A 20,562-nucleotide genomic window follows, 5' to 3' on the forward strand; every position below is an offset into this window, starting at 1 on the left:
GAACTACTCTGAGTGTCAACCCTGTTTTAATCCAGGTACTGTTTGCTGGCTTTTTTTTAATCAGTAATACCATGTCCTTCATCAGCATTATTTTCTGTATTCTGGGTCAAGCTGCAAAACCACTGGATCCTACATTTCCCACAATGCATATGGCCTTTCATTACACTCTTTCTGCCTGGTAAACACCCAAATCTTTCAAACTCCCCACCTCCAGTTTGCACCACAGGCTTTCTTTTATAAATTAATAGTCTCAAAGCCCAAGTTCAGATAACCTTGATGACATCACTATGGCACCATCAGGGTTATTTTTTGTCCTCGAGAAGACACGGAAGACGTTATTATAATTTACATTATATTTTCATTATCGATTAATCTGACTTTTATTAATTGATTTAATTGTTTTGTCTATTGAAATGAAAGAAAATGTGATCAAGAGCCAGTGCATCTTTTATCCAACTAACATTTCAAACCCAGCCACTTTTCATCACCTATCATAAATTACAAAGAACAGCAGAAAATCCTTCCATTTAAGAAGATTGAACCAGCAAATACAGTATATGACATTTTTGCTTGAAAAATGACTGAAACGATAAATCAATTATCGGTAATTCATTTTCTTTCTATCGATTTAAAACGATTAATCGACTAATCATTGCAGCTCTAATCATGCGTTCAAGCACTTGTCCAACAATCCATCTGTATGACAACTGATGATGATGATGAAGCATCTACTGTATCAGAAATGCAACAGCAGAAGATGAACTGGTATATCTGTTAACAGTGCAGCCGAGAAAACTGTGGACTGAGAGGACTCATAGCCACATATTGATTTGATAAAAAAAAAAACAGAAGTCAATAATTGGCTTGTGGCCTTTAATTGGCCATATTTCACGCTGTGCACAGCAGCCTGAAAGGACTTGTTTGCCTTGACGACGTGTTGGAGGTGACAGTGTGCTGGCTCTCAAAAACCACAGTGGAGCCTGTCTTCTGCAGCTCTTCTACAAATGGCTCATTCTCAGCAGATCATTAGAAATGATTTACTGACACAAATGGCTGATGATGACTTAAATGATTTATGAATTAATGTGAATGAACATCAGCAAGAAATGCGTGTTTGCATTAATGGTACCTTTTAACACAGCTCTGTTTCCTGTGAATCTCTAAGACATGTGAAGGCAATTTCAATTTGGTGACTCGGCCTCTAAGAACAAAAACTATGTAGACAGATAATTACAGAATGTAAATACATTGAACAAATTTGAACCATTAATAGTAATAAAAAATGGGGAACTAAAATAATGAAATTCTTAAGGATTTTAACTTGTTTAAAAGTATTTTCATTTGCACTATAAAAAAACAGTATAAGTCTGTACCTGACATAAAGGAAACCTGCTTATAACCTTGAGCTTCACACAGCCGGTTATCTGTCACCTAAATCCGATTTCTGACACTGACTGTCAGTGTCAATCCTCACCAGAGGCTAAGATGAATCATGTTCCTCACATCCTAAAACACAACAGAAAACTTCTTCTACTGTCTGATAGCCAGTTGATGGTTAGCTAAACTGATTGGCACAGTAACAGTGGCAATATGTCAGCAGTTGGCGACCTCTCACAGTTATATTTAACTGTGTTTCTGTATCAGCTCACTGTTCTGGCTGTGATGGTGATGCTTCTTTCTCAGCTGCTTTTACCTTCGGTCCGTAGAGTCAGCCTTTGATTAAACACTGAGCTGACTGTGTGGTCAGGTTGAACTCAGGACAATGACACACAAAGACACACACAGACACACACAAGGCTCAGCTGTAGCTTTGCATCCTGCTGGTTAATGTGTATTGATGAATCTGTCTGCTGCCTCTTTGGAGGTCATTGATCGTCCATCTCATCATTTTGCAAAATGTATTTCATGTTGCGAGGACACACAGCCTCTGAGCAAGAGAATCAGAGCCAGATGTAAACTTTATTCAAACAGGGCCTGGGTTACAAAAAGCTTCACAAAGAGACGCATACAGACCTAAAAATAAATTACTATATTAGGAAATGCTAATGAACAACATGTTCTGTCACTGCTCAGAAGAAGACAGGAGATGATTTCTTTTTGTCCCCGTAGTGTCACTTTTATTCCATGTAAAATAGTTTGTATCTTCAGAGAAACATCCAGGACTGAGAGCTGAAACTAGCAGATAAAAATGGATCTGAACAGTCACCAACTGTGTCAGCTGATGATCTGATGACCAGTTTTATGCTGATTTAAAACAGACGTTTTGTGCTGTTTCTCTCATCTACGGATATTCGTTCCTCAGATAAAAATGCAATCAAAGCAACTGATTGGACTTTAACACTTAGCGACTATTAACATTAACTTTTAATTATTTAGATTAATTAAAGAATAGTTGAGTTCATTGATTTACCAAACCAGAAGTTCTTGTATTCCAGGACGTTCTTCTGTAGTTACCAGGTGAAAAGAGTGTGGACTAATTCATCTCATTTGTAACAAACAAACATGTATACTTCTGTTTTGGAGGACACTTAACACAAATCTTTTGCATATTTATTGTCACAATAACTAATAAACAACAAGCTACAACAGACCGACTGCACAGCGTCCCTATCAGACTGAGTCAGTTGTCAAATCTGAACAGCAACTGCTGCAATGTGTTAAAACTAGTAAGCAAGAGACCAAAGATTTCAAAAACAGACTGAAATGACATGAGCAAACGGTCCAACATCTGTCAAGTCGTTGAACTTTAATTGGTCATGTTTACATTTGTTTAACTGAATTTTACACATCTTTTTATTAATATAAGCTATAATGACAGTGCTGCTATTGTACAGATTATGCTTTGTCAAAAGAGAATAAATGACTATGGAGGCATCTCGGCTGACAGTTCACATGGCAACTGCTGACTGACATTTGAAACGGTGCAGAGAGAGGCGACTGTCAACTTCCATGATGACACCTGTAATACTGGCTGTCAAACTGTAGATCCTCCAAACATTGATACAGGACATTTCGCCCCTGTTTTTCAAGAAGCCTACATAGTGTTTAAAATGTGTGATCTATTTATAATATTGAAGATTTGGGATAACTCAGAGAGCTGTTGAGTTATTTACCTTTTAACAAGGTTAAAAGGTAAATTTGTAATTTTTTAAATCACAAGGGTTTCAAAACCAATACTATGTTTGAGTCCTTTGTGCTACATCTGTTTTAGAAAATGGAGTGTTGATGATGAATTGAGGAGTATCACAGCCTGGGGAATGAAGCTGCTCCATAGTCTGGTGATACGGCAGCAGATACTTTATCTGTATCTGTGAGCAGACTGTGGCTGGGGTAGGTGTGTGAAGACATCTCACTTCACTGATGTCGCTGATGCTTTGTAGACAGGCACCAGTGATGTTCTGGGCAGTTTTGATCACCCGCTGCAGAGCATTCCTGTCCTGGGCTGTTTGTTCATTTTATATACAGACACCTAGTCATCTGCAGTGCCTCTGTGCTTGTCCTGCATTATTAAAATGAGCAGATCTAGCTTGTTTTAACTTTGCTGTCTTTCATGGGTTAAAATATGGTGATGGTAAATAACCAGACTTTAAAAAATGCACAGCAGCAGGTAGACCTGTGACCTCAGAGCTCATGATTCAAATCATGCAGGGAGTTCTCAAATTTCAGATGGGAGGAAGCTAACGTTGGCATCCCAGCTGGTTAAATGCTCGTGTGGCTGTAGGAACCAAAGTGATATTCCGAACATTTTGAAAGCCCACCCACACAGATATTACACTAATTAAATTACAGATCTAACAGGACTGTCAGGGTTGTGGAAAATGGTAGGAAACCACTTCGTTAAGTCTATAAAATTTCAGATAACTGAAAAAAACAGAGAAAGCAAATATTCAGTGTGCAGTGCAGAAGCAGCAGAAAAGAGTTGGAGTTATTGATTGAAAAATGACCTTTTCAGATCATTTTTAGATGGATTAATGGTTTAATTGTTGTGTTCAGACACTTTATACTAACAAAAGACAAATGAGGACTTTGTTACTCTGTTACATCCCAACCAGCACTGCATTTGATATCTGATAATGACAACCAAAATGTATGTATTGACATAAGAAAGATCCATTAAATGTTCTTTGAGAATAGAAAGCAAGATATGTACTGAGCAAACGACTAATCATCAGTCAGGGTTACATCTAAGCTCTGAAACAGTACACACACACACAGACACACACACACACACACTAGTAGTAGTATAGTAGTATAAGTAGGTTCAGAGGTTTCTTGGCCTGCTGGCGTGTCAGATCTTTTCAAGCACTGTGGTGTGAGAAGTCAGCAACCAATCTGAGATTCAGCATGATCTGCGTGACCCGAGTGTCATTCACTGTAACTAACACGCACACACACACACACAGCCTCAGGTCATCCATGTCTTTGCCAGTTGAAGCAGAATGATTCTCTAAGCGATAAGTAAGAGTGAGAAAGCCAACAAGACATGCAACGCTTTTCATGTCTTTTTATTTTTCCTTTCTCTGTATGAAGTTATTCACCCGTTCACAACTCTTATCATAAAATAAAGTCATATATTTCATATTTTCATTCAAAATTATGCCAGTGTTTGGACTATCACAGAAGGGTGAGCACATACGTTATTTCTAGCTACCTTAAGATGTAACTAGTAAAAAGACGTTTTTTATGATCAAGAGGACAATGTTTTTTCATCCAAATGGTTAAAAGTCTTTCAGGATTCTTATGCGTGTGTTTACATGTGTGTGTGACTCGTGTGTCCTCACATTACGTTGCTTGATAAAACGCCTCATTGCTTCATGCATTGTTAAGCAGACTGAAAGGGCTTTTTTGTCCAGAAAGAGCAAAGGAAAAATCTGAATGAAAACACAAACAAAAAACATTATATTGACCCACAGGACAGGCTTCTGTATGGCTTTTAGTAGGCGTTTCCTTGAGTAGATCAAATGTTTTAGACTGTAGACTCACTCCGTTCTGGAATGGCTGCTTGTATTATGTGCTTGAATTTTTACATTTGACAAACAAGGTTATTGATCATCAGCAAACTGTCTGTCAGTTCTGTTTTCATGCAGAATTTAATCTTTTTCCCTCTGTGAACTGTTAGTTTAAACCAAGTATTATCACATTAAAATTTAATTCAATATGTCAGAACAAAGATAAATTCCACTGCCGGCCAGAAGATATGCGAAACTTGAAGTGACAGTTTTAATCACTAGCAATATATTTTCTTTACAGCTCTGAGCTTACACGAACCAATGAGCAAGAAACAAAATTATTTTTTTGTCACTTCATACCTGCCTGTCATTGTCTCTTTTTTTCAGCTTAAGAATATCATTAGTGGAAAAGGAAAATGTCAGGGACATACAGGGCTACATGAGGCTGTGTGCCAGATTCAAATGAAATAGAAACCATGTCTTCCTGGCTCTCACCGGCACCATGCATTTAAGTCTTTACTTTCAAATCTCATAGAGAAACATGACCATCGGTGGTCAAGGCTGTAAATTAATTTCAATTTACACACATTTTGGGACAATTGCAGCAAATTAAAATGTATTGCAAACTGTGTATCATATTCCACTTGCTAGGGATGCACACTATAATGTTTCAGCTTCTACATCGCAATGTGGACATGCGCAATAGTCACACCACAGGACATGCTATGTCAAGTAAGGCATAATAACTCAAACACTTCTTGCTACAACTCTTTTGCTGCTCGATACAAAAGCAAACTTGAACAGTTTTCATTTTCTATAACTAATTTACAAGAGATGTATGTCTAATATTACACACTGTGATCCAATTTAAGTGTTCTTGGATTCATCAGTTTGTTTGTGCAGTCCCACTAAATCACCCCCATCATTACAGAATGATTTATTGTTATGAAATAGAGCTATATAAGTTATCTGGAGGAAATTCCCATATTTTTTCACATAGCACAAGATATTGCAGAAAAACAAAATTGCAAAGTCAGTTTTTGAAAGAAGAACTGCAGGATGATCGAAAAGATGGAGGGAAAGACAGAACTGGTGGATGCTTCACAGAGATGACAAAGGAAGCAGGAAGCAGTTCTGACAACATGGAGGAGAGAGGAGAAACAGTCATCTGTCTTTGTACCGAACATAAAAAATTCTGAAGAATGAGACTGGACGTTAATACCTGCAGCTGTAGTTTTTTTCTGCCAGAGGGAGACTGAATAAAAGTGTGAATTGTGTGGGGTAAAATATGTAGCTGCCTGTTGGCTGATAAAGCTGTAAATTGGAAGAGGCCTTTTTTTGGACCAATGAAGTCTATTTCTGCTGGAAGCTGAAATTCATAAACATCTGTGACAGGCGTGTGTGCAGCCGACTGCTCCTCTGTTACTGGAACATCATCTCAAAGCTTTAATCTGCATTTCTTTGGGGACGTTCACCAACACAACAGACCGACGCCAGGCTCTATATGAAACCCGCGTCACAATCTCAACATTAAACCAGAAAAAACAGACTTATCAATCAAACAGCTAGTAGAGGTGCTCTGTGATTTGCTTTTTTCTTTATTTTAGTGTGACAGTAGCTTTCACGACAATCACCGGCTTAAAAATGATGAAACCAAACTTTGAACTAAACCGTATGTGATGAAACACTGCTGATGATGACTTTGACAACCGGTGTATTTTTAAAATCTCTCTTTGTGCACTCTTCATGAAAATGTTTCTGCTTCTGCTCAAAACGTCAAAGGCACTCAGTCAGACATGTTAAGAAGCTGTACTGTTGGTCACATATACGGCAGTTTTTTAAAAAGATTTATCTCAACTATGGTGACTTAAATTTATTCCATTTTACCTAATCAACCTTAATCTCAAGCAATCTAATATTTTCTGACCTAATCTCATCTCACTTAACCTCATCTGGCCTCTTTTAGCTCTCATCATCTCATCTCATATGAACTCACCTCATTTGGTCACTTGACTTTATTTCATTTTCTTCCCACTATTCCTAATCTGGCCCTCATCCATTTTACATCCCTTCATCTCGTCTCCGCTTAACTCATTTCACCTAAGACCACACCCCATGTCATCCCACATCACCTCGTCACGTCTCACGTTGTCTCCTCATGTCACATTATGTCTCACCTTGCCTCATGTCCATTCATCAATTCTTCTCATCCCATCTCTAACCTAATCTTAGTCACCTTTAGCTTTCGATTGTTAAATACAAATATTTCACCATTGGAGCCATCCAGTTTAATGTTACATGACATAAGTGATGAGGACGTTTGTACCTCTTTGCGCACTGTTGTTGCATGATAAGTAAAACCGGACGCTCGTTTTTGCTATCTTGTAGTTAATGACTGGTTCTAAAGAAATGGGAGAGAAGTCATAGGGAGGAGGAGGAGGCGAACTCTTCATTCAGTCTGTCTGGAGAGAATCATTTGAGAAGGAATAAGAGGCCATTATTAAAACATATGTTAGCAGAAACATGTTTGAGTATGCTGACTTGCAGAGTCCCTCTTCGTGAAATTTCCTGGCAGTGCGGTCTATTGACATTCAGATCACGTTCCACTGCACATCTCCCAATTCCACCAAGATCCACAGCAGCCATGTTGTTGCCCGCACAGCCATGCAGAGAAAGTCGCACATTTTCAGGTTTTACTGAAAAATACCCAGATTCATTAAAAGGAGGCAGATGAGTTCAACTAATTTTCATTCAGACCTGTCCTTGTGCACCCAGAAGTTGCCGCAAATAAACACTGTTTACTGAATATAAAGTTAATGAGGTCCTGTGGTGATGAGCTCAGCCCAGAAAATCCTCTCATATAAAAACATGAAGTTAAATACGAGATGCTGATTATCATCCATTAATTAATTCCCTTCGTTAAGTATAATAAAGATTTTCACCCAGATTTTTAAATTTAAAACCAAAAGTAAGGAACTCTTTGGATGGAGTCCTCCTGCTCTGCCCCCGTGTAAGCATCCAAGCCGACTGAGAAATGTCTTTGTTTTTATTGTCCTTATATAGAGAATGAATGAGCAGATAGACATGAGTCACTGCTGGAAAATGACAGTCACAGCTCTGGAATCAATAACTCAGAGATATTGTTTGGTCTTCAGTTAGCAGAGGTTTGTAAGAGATCTCTCTGCAGAGGGGCAGGAAGACAAAACATCAGGCAGATTTATTTTTTATTAGGTGTACTAGTCAATTAGTTGAAGAAATCTGGCGACTGTAGGCAAAAATTAAGCTGCAAACCCTACTCTTTAACTTGATTTGTTTTTGTTGTTTGTCTGGGAAATAAGGCTGCAGCTAATAATTATTTATAAGTTAATATGTTGAATTAATTAATTAATTTATGCTTCATTTCCAAATTAGCTTTTAACAGAGGTCTTCAGTATTTCCCAGTGAGTCAGCTGATCTGGACTGGATCGGTCTGATCAGGTGGTGTTGTGTTGACATGGAGCATTTTGGCTCGGGTGGAGCACCAGATTGTGTGTTCAGCAGGGAGGGTTCGGGTCAGTTCAGGCTGCTATAGACTCATCATTACCACGGACAACACCCACCAGTGGTTTTCAGCCTGAAGGTTGGGACCCACACAAGAGACCACAGGATGGACCTGAAGGGTCGTAGGATGATTGACAGGAAGAGGAAACCACAGAAAACAGACTTTTTGATGTAAAGGTTATTTTTTCTTAATATTCATCAGTGTATCATTTTAGCATGTCAAGTCTCAAAACATAATCAAAATAAAACAAAAATCTTTTGTCTTTGGTTCAACTGATCACAACTGGTAAACGTGGGGTCATTTTAAGAGGTTGCAAGTTAAAAATGTGTGCGGAACCACTGCTGCGTACAACAAACCTAGAGAACAACACAGCTTCTTCTTAAGTTGTTAAAATTCACGTCTGATGACGGGAGTAATTTTTCCAATCTGTGTGGCTGCTCTTGAAAGCACCATTTGCCTGACCTTACATTCATTTTTTTTTTTTTTTTTTACTGAATCGACACTGAAAGGAAGAAATAATGAATCCAGAAATACATCATTTCTCAGGGTGGAACAAATCTGTGTTGGTAATTCGCCCAAGTAAATACTGTATATGGAAACACTGCAGTCTTTCATGGCAACAAAAGTAGGTCATGTTGCAAAACTACTGTTTATAGAAACATGCAAAATCCTGACTTTTCATAACTATGGTGTATCTTCTGCCTTCACTGTGTGTAGGTGCACAGCTATGCAGCAGCCAGTAAAGGTTCAAGTCAGGAATCAGCCTTTTTTTTTTACTGGAGGCAACTGTGAAGCTGTGAAACCGTATTGGACAAAAAATTCAATGATAGTGATTACAAATCAGAAAATTATAAGATTCCATAAACACGAGTTCAGAAGAGACAAGTTCATTAGCATGTCTGACAAAGACCCCTGAACGCTGTAGATGTTTTTAGACAGCAGAGATTACAACTAGAAAGTTGAACAAGTTAGTTTATAAGGATGTGTTGGTGAGTTTTATTAATATTGATAACAGAATACCCTGTGCTTCTTCTGAAACTGCTGTAGTAAATGCTGTCTTTTCCCAGCATATGGGCATTAAATTCCAGGACCTCTTTTTTTTTTTTTCTTCAGCAAGACAGATGAAAGAAATGCTGAATGAAAGATTGCATTCAGTTACAGAATCCAGTGGAACAGAGGCCAGCTCGGATGTGACATCATGAGTTTGGCTCTCTATTGTGCATTAACATCCATTTGAATCCGTAATACACAAGGGGCAAAAGTACATCATGTTTCTGTACAGCTGCCGTTGCTATGTGAGGATGTTTTGATGTTATGATATCTTGGGACCCCAGATAAAATAATTAGTTGTCTCAAGAGCAGAGGTGATTTCTGACTTCATAAGAAGAGGAGACAGAATGTCAAAATGTGTTAAAAGGGAAACATTTTGGATTGCAACCTTTTTAAAGATACAACATACATAGTACTTAATGAATCCAATCATTGTACTCATTATTAAGTAGTATTTCAGGATGTCTTTCAACATTTATACATCACTAGGTTGGACTGTTGTCTCCCCAATTTGCTGACATTTTTCATTGCCTGTTCTTTTTTAAATCCCCTGGTGGTGTGTGTCATACACACAACATTGTCAAAACATCACACCCCTGTCCTGTCCTGCCACTCCTCGGATCGCTCTTTATTACACAGACATTGATTCTGTTACTGTCTGCTGCCAGCTCAAAGGTGGAACAACGCTGCTCACCATTCCAACTTTTCCATCTTGAACATACTGTGTAAAAGGGGCTTAAGTCTTCACTACATATAAGAGTCTGGAGAGACATGGATATAAACTGCTACTTGACTGTTTCACAACGGTAACAAATGAAAAATAAAACGCAAGGTGTTACTTAAGCCACACTCTTCTTACTTACTGTTTTAGAAACTGTTTCTTTATCGATGTGAATATCAATGTCTTATGTTAATGTGTGCAGGTCTGTCTGGTAACCCCGTTGATTTGGAGAAACGTCACACATCATTCGGCAAAAACTTCATCCCACCCAAGAAGGCCAAGACATTCCTGCAGCTGGTTTGGGAGGCTCTGCAGGATGTGACCCTAATCATCCTGGAAATTGCTGCCATTATCTCGCTGGCTCTGTCCTTTTTCCATCCACCAGGGGGCGATAGTGAAGGTTGGTACTGTCAGTCTGAACTGTTGCAAGCTTTACACTTTCAAAATCAATTACTATTTTATTTAATTTGATTTATTTTATTTTATATTTTTTGTGTAAATTTTGTGATTCTACCTGATTATTTTCTCATCTTCTAACAGCATGTGGCCAGGCTGCAGGCGGTGTCGAGGACGAGGGCGAGTCCCAGGCAGGCTGGATCGAGGGCGCCGCCATCCTGTTCTCAGTCATTATTGTGGTCCTGGTGACGGCCTTCAATGATTGGTCGAAGGAGAAACAGTTCCGCGGGCTGCAGAGCAGGATTGAGCAGGAACAAAAGTTCACGGTCATCCGTAAAGGCCAGGTCATCCAGATACCTGTGGCAGAGATCGTGGTGGGAGACATAGCTCAGATTAAATATGGTACGAGACCACAGACACCAGACTGAAATATCAAACCTGTGACATTAATGTCACCCCCAAAGGTTTTAAGACACACACAGTACCTTTAGACAGGCAGATTTACGTTCTGCCTCCTGGGTGTGTGCTGTGGATTTTTTGGATTTGTTGTACTCTTTTGACTCTGTTCTTAAGAAAAAACAACTACAGAGTGAGCAGATTAAGTTCAAATTCTAGTTGTTGTTTTTTTAATTTATATTTTACAATAAGATCTGTTTTAGTATTATAGGAGAGCTAAACAATGTCTGCTCAATTTGGATGTTTTTAATGTAACATTTCATAGTTCAGACTTAATCAGCGTTATGAGAGACTGCAGAAAGGCCAAAAATTGACTTTGTTTCTTGAAATAAATTAAACGTACCCTCTGACCTTTGTGCCTGCAGGAGACCTGCTGCCTGCCGATGGAATCCTCATTCAGGGGAATGACCTGAAGATAGACGAGAGTTCTCTGACTGGAGAGTCCGATCAGGTCCGCAAGTCTTTGGAGAAGGACCCCATGCTGCTTTCTGGTAAGTGCCTGCTCACAGTCTTATGACATGGACCAACACTGATGGTGGTTTTTGAACTGAATCAAGAACTACATCAAATCACTTCAAGATACCAGCACTACATGCCAGTGTAAAATAAAAAAAACAGAGCATGGGTAAGTGCTTTCAATTCGGCAACCCTGTTATTTTCTTTCTGAGCCTCAGAACCTATAACTGATATTTCTGGTTCACCCTTGTGAGCTGTTAAATGTTTTGCAATATCAAGGCACTTATATCTAAAATATACATCTAATAAGAAATAATTGATTCTGACTCATCAGGAGACTCAGCCACATAAAGCTTAGTGTCATCAGTATAGAAAGATATGCCATGACTCCTGATGACACCACCAAGAGGTTACATACTCTAAGATGAAATAGTAGTGGCCCAAAGATTAATCCGTGGGGAACTCCACACGTTGATAATATCAACAAACTAACAACTCTGAAGAAAAGACATGACAGTACATAACAGTGACAGTTAAAGTTCTCGTTGTAACTTTTAGTTTGTTTTTTTCCTTTCCTAAGGGACCCACGTAATGGAGGGATCAGGCAGGATGGTGGTGTCAGCTGTTGGACTCAACTCTCAAACTGGTATCATCTTTACTCTGCTGGGCGCCAGCGAGAATGACGAAGAGAAGAAGGTCAAGAAAAGTAAGACATAAGACAAAGCTTCTGAAAAAACACACCATGTTGAAGTGTTGAAGGTCATACGAGGGCACTAAGTGTGAAGTGTTGGGAGGAGTTGAGTCGTAAGAAAGATGATTTTCACCTTGTCAGCTTCTGAATATTTCTACTCTACTGTTTGAACAGTGCAGATTGGAAATATTTGCACGTTTTTATCAGCTGGTGTTGATTTGAAGTTTCTCCCGTTGTATTAGCTGACTCTGTCAGCAGGTAGTGTTCATCCAGTCCGAGCTGATAACAGCTGAGCTGTTTGAAGGGTATAACTGTAATATTTTAACATCAGTGAGCTTCAATCTGATCAAAAAGTCATCAGTGAATAAATGAGACCACAGATGAGTTCTCGTGTAGTGATCATATCTGCTCAACAACTGAAGACAACTGACATGAGTGTCTGACCAGAAGAGATATTGACAACAACAGTTACAACATAACAAGGCATGCTGGGCCTGTCAGTGTTTGGATTTCTCAACATGTTGAAGTGGTGTACATGGGGTTGTAAGAGGTATACTCTGCATCCAAAGAGCTTTGTGGTGGTGTCATTCATACTCAGCGTCTACGTTAGCATGCCTAGCTAACAAACTTCTTACCCACATTTATAAACAAGGCTGTGTCTTTAAGAAATATATCTGATCATCCATTATTTCTTGTTAACTTGTATAACTCTTCTATAACTGGTGAGGATGCTCAATTTGTAACTGGGACATTTTAGCTTTCACCTCAGTCTGCTTTGCATCAACATGTGATGCTTAGCTGTCATAATTACTATTTGGCCATCAAATAGAGCTGCTAAAACCTGCCAGTTAATTTGTTATTTCAGCAAAATTGTTGGTCACTGAATAAAAGTGTGTAGCTGCTTTTGTTTAATTCTTTTTTAAATCAAAGACCTCTTGTGTCAAAAATAACTAATAATTAATGGTCAATCTGCCACCTTCATTTTTAACCTAATAATTGATAGATGGGAAGCGTTACTGGCATAGCAGTGGTACTCAGTTTTTCATTGCACACTTGCAAATTAATGCTTTCTTGTGAATATTTCAGTCAGTCAACACTTTGAACGGTTTTGAAGTACAAAAACTGGTTGATCACCTGAATAAAACTACATTGTGGTCTCATTTATTCATGGTAGTTCATGGCCACTATACTGAGTTAATGATTTGACAGTGATGTAATGTTGGGTAAAAATGCCAAACGTACCTTCCTCTGTTTACATGCAGTTGCTTTTTGAAGTGGAACCCTTCAAAAGCCAAAGTCCCGATGATCCTCGTACTATCACAGAGCAGTTTGATGTAAACCAACAGGCTTCTGCAGTCGGTCTCTATTGCTTTTTATTTGCTTGTGATCATGCTAACCCCCTTTTACTCATGTGTTTTTCTTGAGTTTGTTTTTGTCTGATCATTTGTTTTATTGGCTAAAGTTTGAGTTTGTCAGGCATTCATTGTGAACTGGCTGAATGTACCAGCTCAGCGGAGAGAGATGCTCAGGTTTACATTTTGGCCTCCAGTCACTGATTTTAAAAACTAAACCAATAATGAGTTCCTAATGAGGAGAACCACAAGATTTCTTTTCTGAATCCATAGAAATTAACTGAAAATAATCAGAAGAAGAGAGCATTTAGAGTAGCTTATACAGGTGTCTCTACTTCTATACACATAGGCCTTAGCTGCAACTGTAATCTAAACCCAACTGTAACCCCAAAGTCTTAAAACTAAGACTGAATCCTCAGAAAACCCTGTGAAATAATGAGGACTGGAGACAATGTTCCACTTTCCAGATCATCAACCCACTGTACACACACATATTCATGCATCATTCATGTAAAGTCACACCCATTGGTTGTCTTACAAGCATAAGAGCCTCCAGTGAATGCAAACGCAGTTCAGTCTCTGTCATCAATCACAAACTACCAGCTGAATTACAAAGAGGTGTGTGTGCGCGTGTGTGTGTGTGCGCGCGCGCGTGTATGTGTGCGTGGGTGTGTTTGTGCATGTGTGTGTGTGGGTGTGTGGTTTTGACCTTGCCACACTCCCTTTTACAATAAAAGCAGAAAGCTCCATATTAGGACGCCAGGAAGTTGATATCCCCTTCATAGTGACCAGCTACTCGAACTTAGCTGAAATTACAATTCATCATCCGGACACATTCTTGTAATTGTGTCAAAATTTCTTGGCAATCAATCTGTTGAAAATATCTCAGTCTAAAGCGAAGTCGTGGACCACCCAGCCAACATTTCCATCGCATTTAGTTTGATTTTCGCAGCAGGTCATGGTGAGAGTAGACTTTGTCATTGCAGCAATACAATGACATTTAGCATCTAACCAGAAAGTATGAACAGTAGTAAAGTACATATAGATATGTTATGAAGATGAATGGATATACGAAGAATGGTAACCAGTATACCTTCTTAACAATAAGATAGTGTTTATAAAACTGTCACAGTCCACAGAAATATGGCACATCAAACCAATAATGTATTTTTGTTTACTACATTATTGTTTAATGTTCAATTACATTTTTGAATTGAACTCTATATTTCCATTGATTTCGATTTTCTAAAATAATAATAAATTGATTAGGTCTGCTGTCAAACATTGTGGCTATTGGTTCTCTGCAGCAGGAAGTCGTGCGTCTCTCTCCTCTGATTGGTACATTCCTGCCCACAACACACACACGACACACACACACCTGTGGGTTTCTATCAGTTTGAACTTTGTGTTCTCCCTCAGTTTGATTTGATCTTATTTTTCCTTTGAGCCATCTTATCAGCATTCCGCCCTCTCTCTCTGTCCGAACAGGTAAAAAACAAGGACCCCCTGAAAATCGCAACAAAGGTAACCCCTCCATTCATCCATCTGTCCCTCTCTGTCCCTCCATCCTCCTTGTTACTCACCCCCTCCTCACCCTCCACCCAGCGGCAGAAGGGGAGTGTCCAGTCCATCTCTCTCTCTCTGCTGTACAAAGGGGGACGTTCTCTCGCCTTGCTTTACCTGTAAAAGGGTGCAACTCTCAACCTTCAAGTCTTTGACAGCCAATCACAGCATCTACACTTGTCATGGTAACTGTCATAGGGTGACTATGGGATTGTATTTATGCCTTAAATTCTGAGAGTATGTTGGGACATTTTGAGCACAGAAAAAGTTCCTAAACAAATTATATTTTGTAGAGGAATTATAACTCAGAGCATAATGTCATTTGAGACAATAAAGATATAAATTGTGCTCAATGATTTTAGGTTTTTGCCATTAAAACATTTTGAAAATATGCTATAAGGCGGTTTCAAGGTGTAAAGATTTGCTGATTAATCGTTAGTCAACTGATTGAAAATGAATCAGAAGCTACTTTTTGTTTGGATCAAACAAAACAAGTTATATTAGTATTTCATGTTAGGCTCCAGAAAATTAAGATTGGCAGTTGTCTCATGGTGACCTTTGATATTTTGTAGACTTAATGTTGAATAAAGAAAATTATGGAAAGTTAATTATTCTGTCCTTGATCCAACCACCCATGCTTACCTAAATAAATATGCTACAAGCCAACAAAATACACATATCAACTTTCAGACAGAATTTAATACAGGTTTAAAATCAAGATACTAGCTAAACCATTTAAACTATTTCAGTGGGCACGTACACAGACAGCACATGGTGCAGGAAAATTGAAAGAGAGAAAATCTGTAGCTTTACTCCATTTATTGAGTACAAAATAAAATGTTGTTTGCTCAAATAAGATTATTCTTTGAATGATAATTTCTCTACAATATATAATTTTTGTGCTTGAAAATCTCTTTTTAATGTCCCATAGCACTCTAAGACATGAGACACAAATATACCCCCATCAGTGAGGTTGACTCTTACACAGCAGTCTGACCCTTAAAGTGTCTTTCATGGGTGTTGCTGTGTTGAAATCGAGCGCTCCCTCAGTGCCTTTAACTATTTAATATTTAATGGATTTGATGTGTGTTTCCGTTGATGACGTCATTGTTCCAACCTCCGAATTCGACCAGCCAACCATCCTCTTATGTCCCGTGTGATCCAACACATGTCTAACTTCCTCTGCAAGCTGTCACTACACACACACACATACACACACACACAGCTCCCCTCCTCCCGACCTCCCATAGTTTGAGCATCTGCTGCAGGCAGAATGCTTCTTGATGTACACAGAAACACACACACACACACACTCCTTGCTCTTGGACACTCATCACACTTTCGCACACAGAAATATTTCACAGGGCTGCGGTAACAGATGACCCCCGATAAAAACGCCTAGAGAACAAAAACTGCAGAAACACCTTCAGTTGCTGTGGACTGACTTCAGAATTCTGAGACCACAGAGAATTCTCACCTCCTCTGCAGCTCTTTTAGGTTTACTTGCCTCCTTTAGCTCCTAGTTTTGGTTTCACAGCACATATACCGTGCGGTTTTAGTTCGATCACTCTCGTCAGCCACGTTTTCACCAGCAGCAGGAAGCTGTTTTCACATGTCTCCAATGGAACGATGTGGTTTCTTTGTCTGCTGGATGTGGAAGTAGACGGTTGCTTGCACTTAAAAATGTGTCAGAAATGTACATCTGTCAGCTTATGGTGGAGTTCGTATGCCCCCTAGTGGCCAAAAAATCAATGCACCTTGGAATTAGACACACCACAAGGTATGGATACCTTTATGATGCCTTTAAACGATTCTACTGGGCTGTTTTTTCTTTCACTGTAAAGCTGCTATTAGTGAGTGTCAACATCTTCTGCAGATGTTTCACTTAAAGCCTAATCAAAGAAATTGAGGTTTAGGTCTATAACTGAGAACTATTTACATTTATGATTAATCACACTTCCTAAAGCCCAATTTAACATTGTCAAAATTGCTTGTCATTTTTCAGGCAGCAATCTAAAACCAAAAGATGTTGCGTTTACTAACTATCGCATAGGACAAAAGCAACCAACATAATGGGCAAACATAATGTTTGGCATTTTTGTTTGAAATATCAGTTAAATAATTAATCAGTTATTTAAATAGCTGCCAAATACTGTAATTCTCAGCTAGTTAATTATTGGACTAATTATTTAAGCTCTCTGGGCCTTTTGAGCTGCTGAAAAGCTTTTAAAGTGAAACATTTGTGCAGGAAGTTTAATTGACAATATCTCAACAGTGATAGAAAAACAGCAAAGTAGAAGCAACTGGATGTAATTAGCAAATTAAAACTGTATTAGCGTTTAAAAGTCAATGTGAGAGCAAGAGTTGTTCAGTGTGTCTGTTGTTGTACTGATGGAATAAGTCCTGTGGAAATGTATATTATACTGAATTTATCTAGACAACAGATGGACCTGGACGGATTAAGTTTGTGTCAACAGTAAATTAAAGTCGGGGTAAAAAAAAAAGGTTTCTTAAAATGAATTCCAACAGTACAACAACAGAGTCATGATCACCACTCTGCTGCTCTTTTTAACACCAATCCTCAACACCTCCTGCAAATGTTTCACATTAAAAGCCGAAAAGGAAAGCAGTGATTTTTCTTTTGAGCTGCTGAGATGCTTTTATTGTGAAATGTCTCTACAAAAGCGTTGCGTTTTGTCTACACAGCAATGAGAAGATAAAAATAACCTTATTGTATCTGAGAATTTGTGGAGGCTACATGTTCGGTTTTCACATCACACATTTCAATGCAATGAATGTGACTCTCTGTTGACACTGTTGAGAAAAACCAACCGCTCCAAACAGTGCGGTGATGTTTTTTGGCTGAAGCAATGCTGTCAGTGTGTGTGGGAGTTGCACCCTTGCAGTATTAGTGGGCTGTGGGCTGTCGTCTGTTCTGTTTGTGTACCTTCAGTTTCTTTTCTTTTCGCCTTTTGATTCCTCTCATTTCTCTCACTGTTGCCTCCTTGCAGGGTGTTGCTCAGGACTTCATGTTGTCTTGTAATCACTGTTTGAATCTCTCCCTCTTCTCTGTTATTTTTATGTCTTGCTGAAGTCTCCTGCAGCCTCCACAGCTCTGCAGCCTCCTCTACCTCCTCCTGTCTCTCTCTGTCGTGGTTCTGCATCGCTGTCGTTTTTTTGTTTTCTGGGGTGATCCTTTGAGTTCGTCTTCTGTTTGTTGACTTGCTTTTTGATTGTCAGACACCCCCTCCCCTCTGCCCGCCGTGCGCTCTCCCATGGTTCAGTGCTGCGCCTGTTTACAGTTCTGTGGTTGGTCAGTGGGTCTCAGTCCTGTTCATGTGCAGCTGTGTCAGTTAGTTCTATGTTGTGGCTTGTCTTCAGAGTGGACCATGTGCATAAAGCTCCACAGCTTCCTGGTTTGACACAGACTCATCCCCACATTAACAATGTCTAACTGTCATGTTGAGGTCATGCTGTCATGAAGGGACTTCCCTTTTGGCAAAGTTGTATGTGGGGAGCTTCTCATTATGAACCTGATGAAACTCAGAATGAGGCAGTGACGATGACAGTGAAGGAGTTTTGGGATAAAAGTGTCTAAAAAAACACATAATAAGACATTAAAGATACACTCCTTGCTTTTGTGCTAGCATCCCAAAACCTTTTGAAGTTTGGAACAAAGTATGAACAGTGAGCTGTGAGGTAATGTTCATCTTTTTGTTTTCGAGACATTGAACCCCATGCAAGAACATGTTAGTATTCTTATCCTAAATCCCTTACATTTTCCACCAGCTAGTTAAAGTGTTTAAACAAGTTTGCAAACATCCCTCGTTTTAACCTGAGGGGTACGATCTGAATGTGAAGTGGTGTACGTTTTGTGACAAATGGTCGTTAGCAATCATGTCCCCCTAAGGTGAAGAATTTCACTCTGCTGAGCTTTAAGTCTTTCCGTTAGAAATCGGCAGACAAATTAAGCAAATTTAACAGTGTCAAACACCAAAATTCACGAGAATGATTGTCACATCCAAAAGCTGTGTAAAAGAAATGAGCGTAGCTACCCATTGGTTTGCAGACTACGGTTTTTGCAGCCTCGAATTATCAAAAGCCAGAAGTGACCATATCTGGCCAATCTGACTCAGGAAACCATGCAGGTTGTTGTAGAAGCGACTTTGAGCCACGCCCTAACGCAAACCCTACTCTATCGTCTATTTTACCCCGAGTGGGACCATAATTTACAAAATTAACATCCCCTCTCCATCACGCTGCATTGAAGAAGAATTGAAACTAGTGCTTGAGACCATAAACTCATTAGAAAACTGTTTACTGAGATAACAACTCAAGTGAGAAGTAGAGTCATTTTCTAACAAGTTTACGTACAATCAGGCTTATTTTTGCAACCATTGGAGGCGCCCCCTGCAGGCCATTAGAAACAATGCAGGTTTTAAGGCACCACATTGGCTTCACTATGTCACACCACACAAATGGGTTATGGAGTTATTTCTCAAAAGATAACTTAGTAACCATGTATTTGCACCTCCATGACAGCTTATCTTTCTGTCATTGGCTTCTCACTGTAGAATTTATTTAAAACCTCTTGACAGTGTCAAAAACAACATTAAAGGTATCACAAAAGTAAACTTTATTGCAAAACATTTGTATTAGTTTGTACAGTCAAGGTAAGGCAATTCTATTTGTATTGCTCCTTTCAACAACCAAGCACCTCAGGGAGCTTTAAATAAGACATACGATATAAAAGATACACAATGCAATATAATAACTGTATTTAAAAGGATTTGAAAGGATTAAAACAAAATAAATAGAATTAAGTGGCCAAGAGTGTAGGTTTCATGCACCCCTTATTACCATAAAACTTTGTAAACAACACTTTCCCCCAGGTAAGCCTCACAGCATCCCCACCTACACTCTGTGAACATATGTATAATACAACACAGACAGCCTCCTCCACATCTATCTATCGATCTGTACATAAATCAAACATCAGGCTAAATACTCAAATGTTCTTTTAAATCACTTCTGTTTGTACTAGTAGCTCTTGCATGTGGTCCAATCAGCCACTTTTGTTATAATAGATTTAGATTTAACTTAAAGCTGAAAAAGAAACAGCATAAAAATGGACTGTATAGTTTCTACTCCTTTGGCTGCTTCCAGTAAAGGTTTCTCTAGATGAAACCAAATAATGGAATAAATCTGATTGCAACAGCTGCCTTCTCTGACCTCAGTAGATAAGTAAATAAGTAAATAAAAAAACTGCATAGGAGGACATTTTGCATGTTATTTGAATTACATTCAAATTCCCTCGTTAAAATTTAGATAACCTTTTCAGCGAACACTTGAAGTTTCTCTTTTTATTTAGAAACTTCTTATTGCTC

The 20,562-nt window shown here is 38.9% G+C and overlaps 1 protein-coding gene across 3 annotated transcripts in view; it reads left to right on the plus strand.

Annotated features, from left to right (window-relative positions):
* The window catches only part of LOC140998444 (plasma membrane calcium-transporting ATPase 1-like), an 84,347-nt gene that overhangs the window by 36,690 nt on the left and 27,095 nt on the right, over nucleotides 1-20,562 (plus strand). For all 3 annotated transcript variants that reach the window (XM_073468739.1, XM_073468738.1, XM_073468740.1), the window contains exons 3-7: nucleotides 10,464-10,661; nucleotides 10,802-11,059; nucleotides 11,479-11,604; nucleotides 12,150-12,275; nucleotides 15,101-15,136. In XM_073468739.1, coding sequence (XP_073324840.1) covers nucleotides 10,464-10,661; nucleotides 10,802-11,059; nucleotides 11,479-11,604; nucleotides 12,150-12,275; nucleotides 15,101-15,136 — 744 coding nt within the window. The remainder of the gene's footprint in view (nucleotides 1-10,463; nucleotides 10,662-10,801; nucleotides 11,060-11,478; nucleotides 11,605-12,149; nucleotides 12,276-15,100; nucleotides 15,137-20,562) is intronic.

The sequence above is a fragment of the Pagrus major genome, chromosome 6, assembly GCF_040436345.1.
Source record: "Pagrus major chromosome 6, Pma_NU_1.0".
NCBI lineage: Eukaryota > Metazoa > Chordata > Actinopteri > Spariformes > Sparidae > Pagrus > Pagrus major.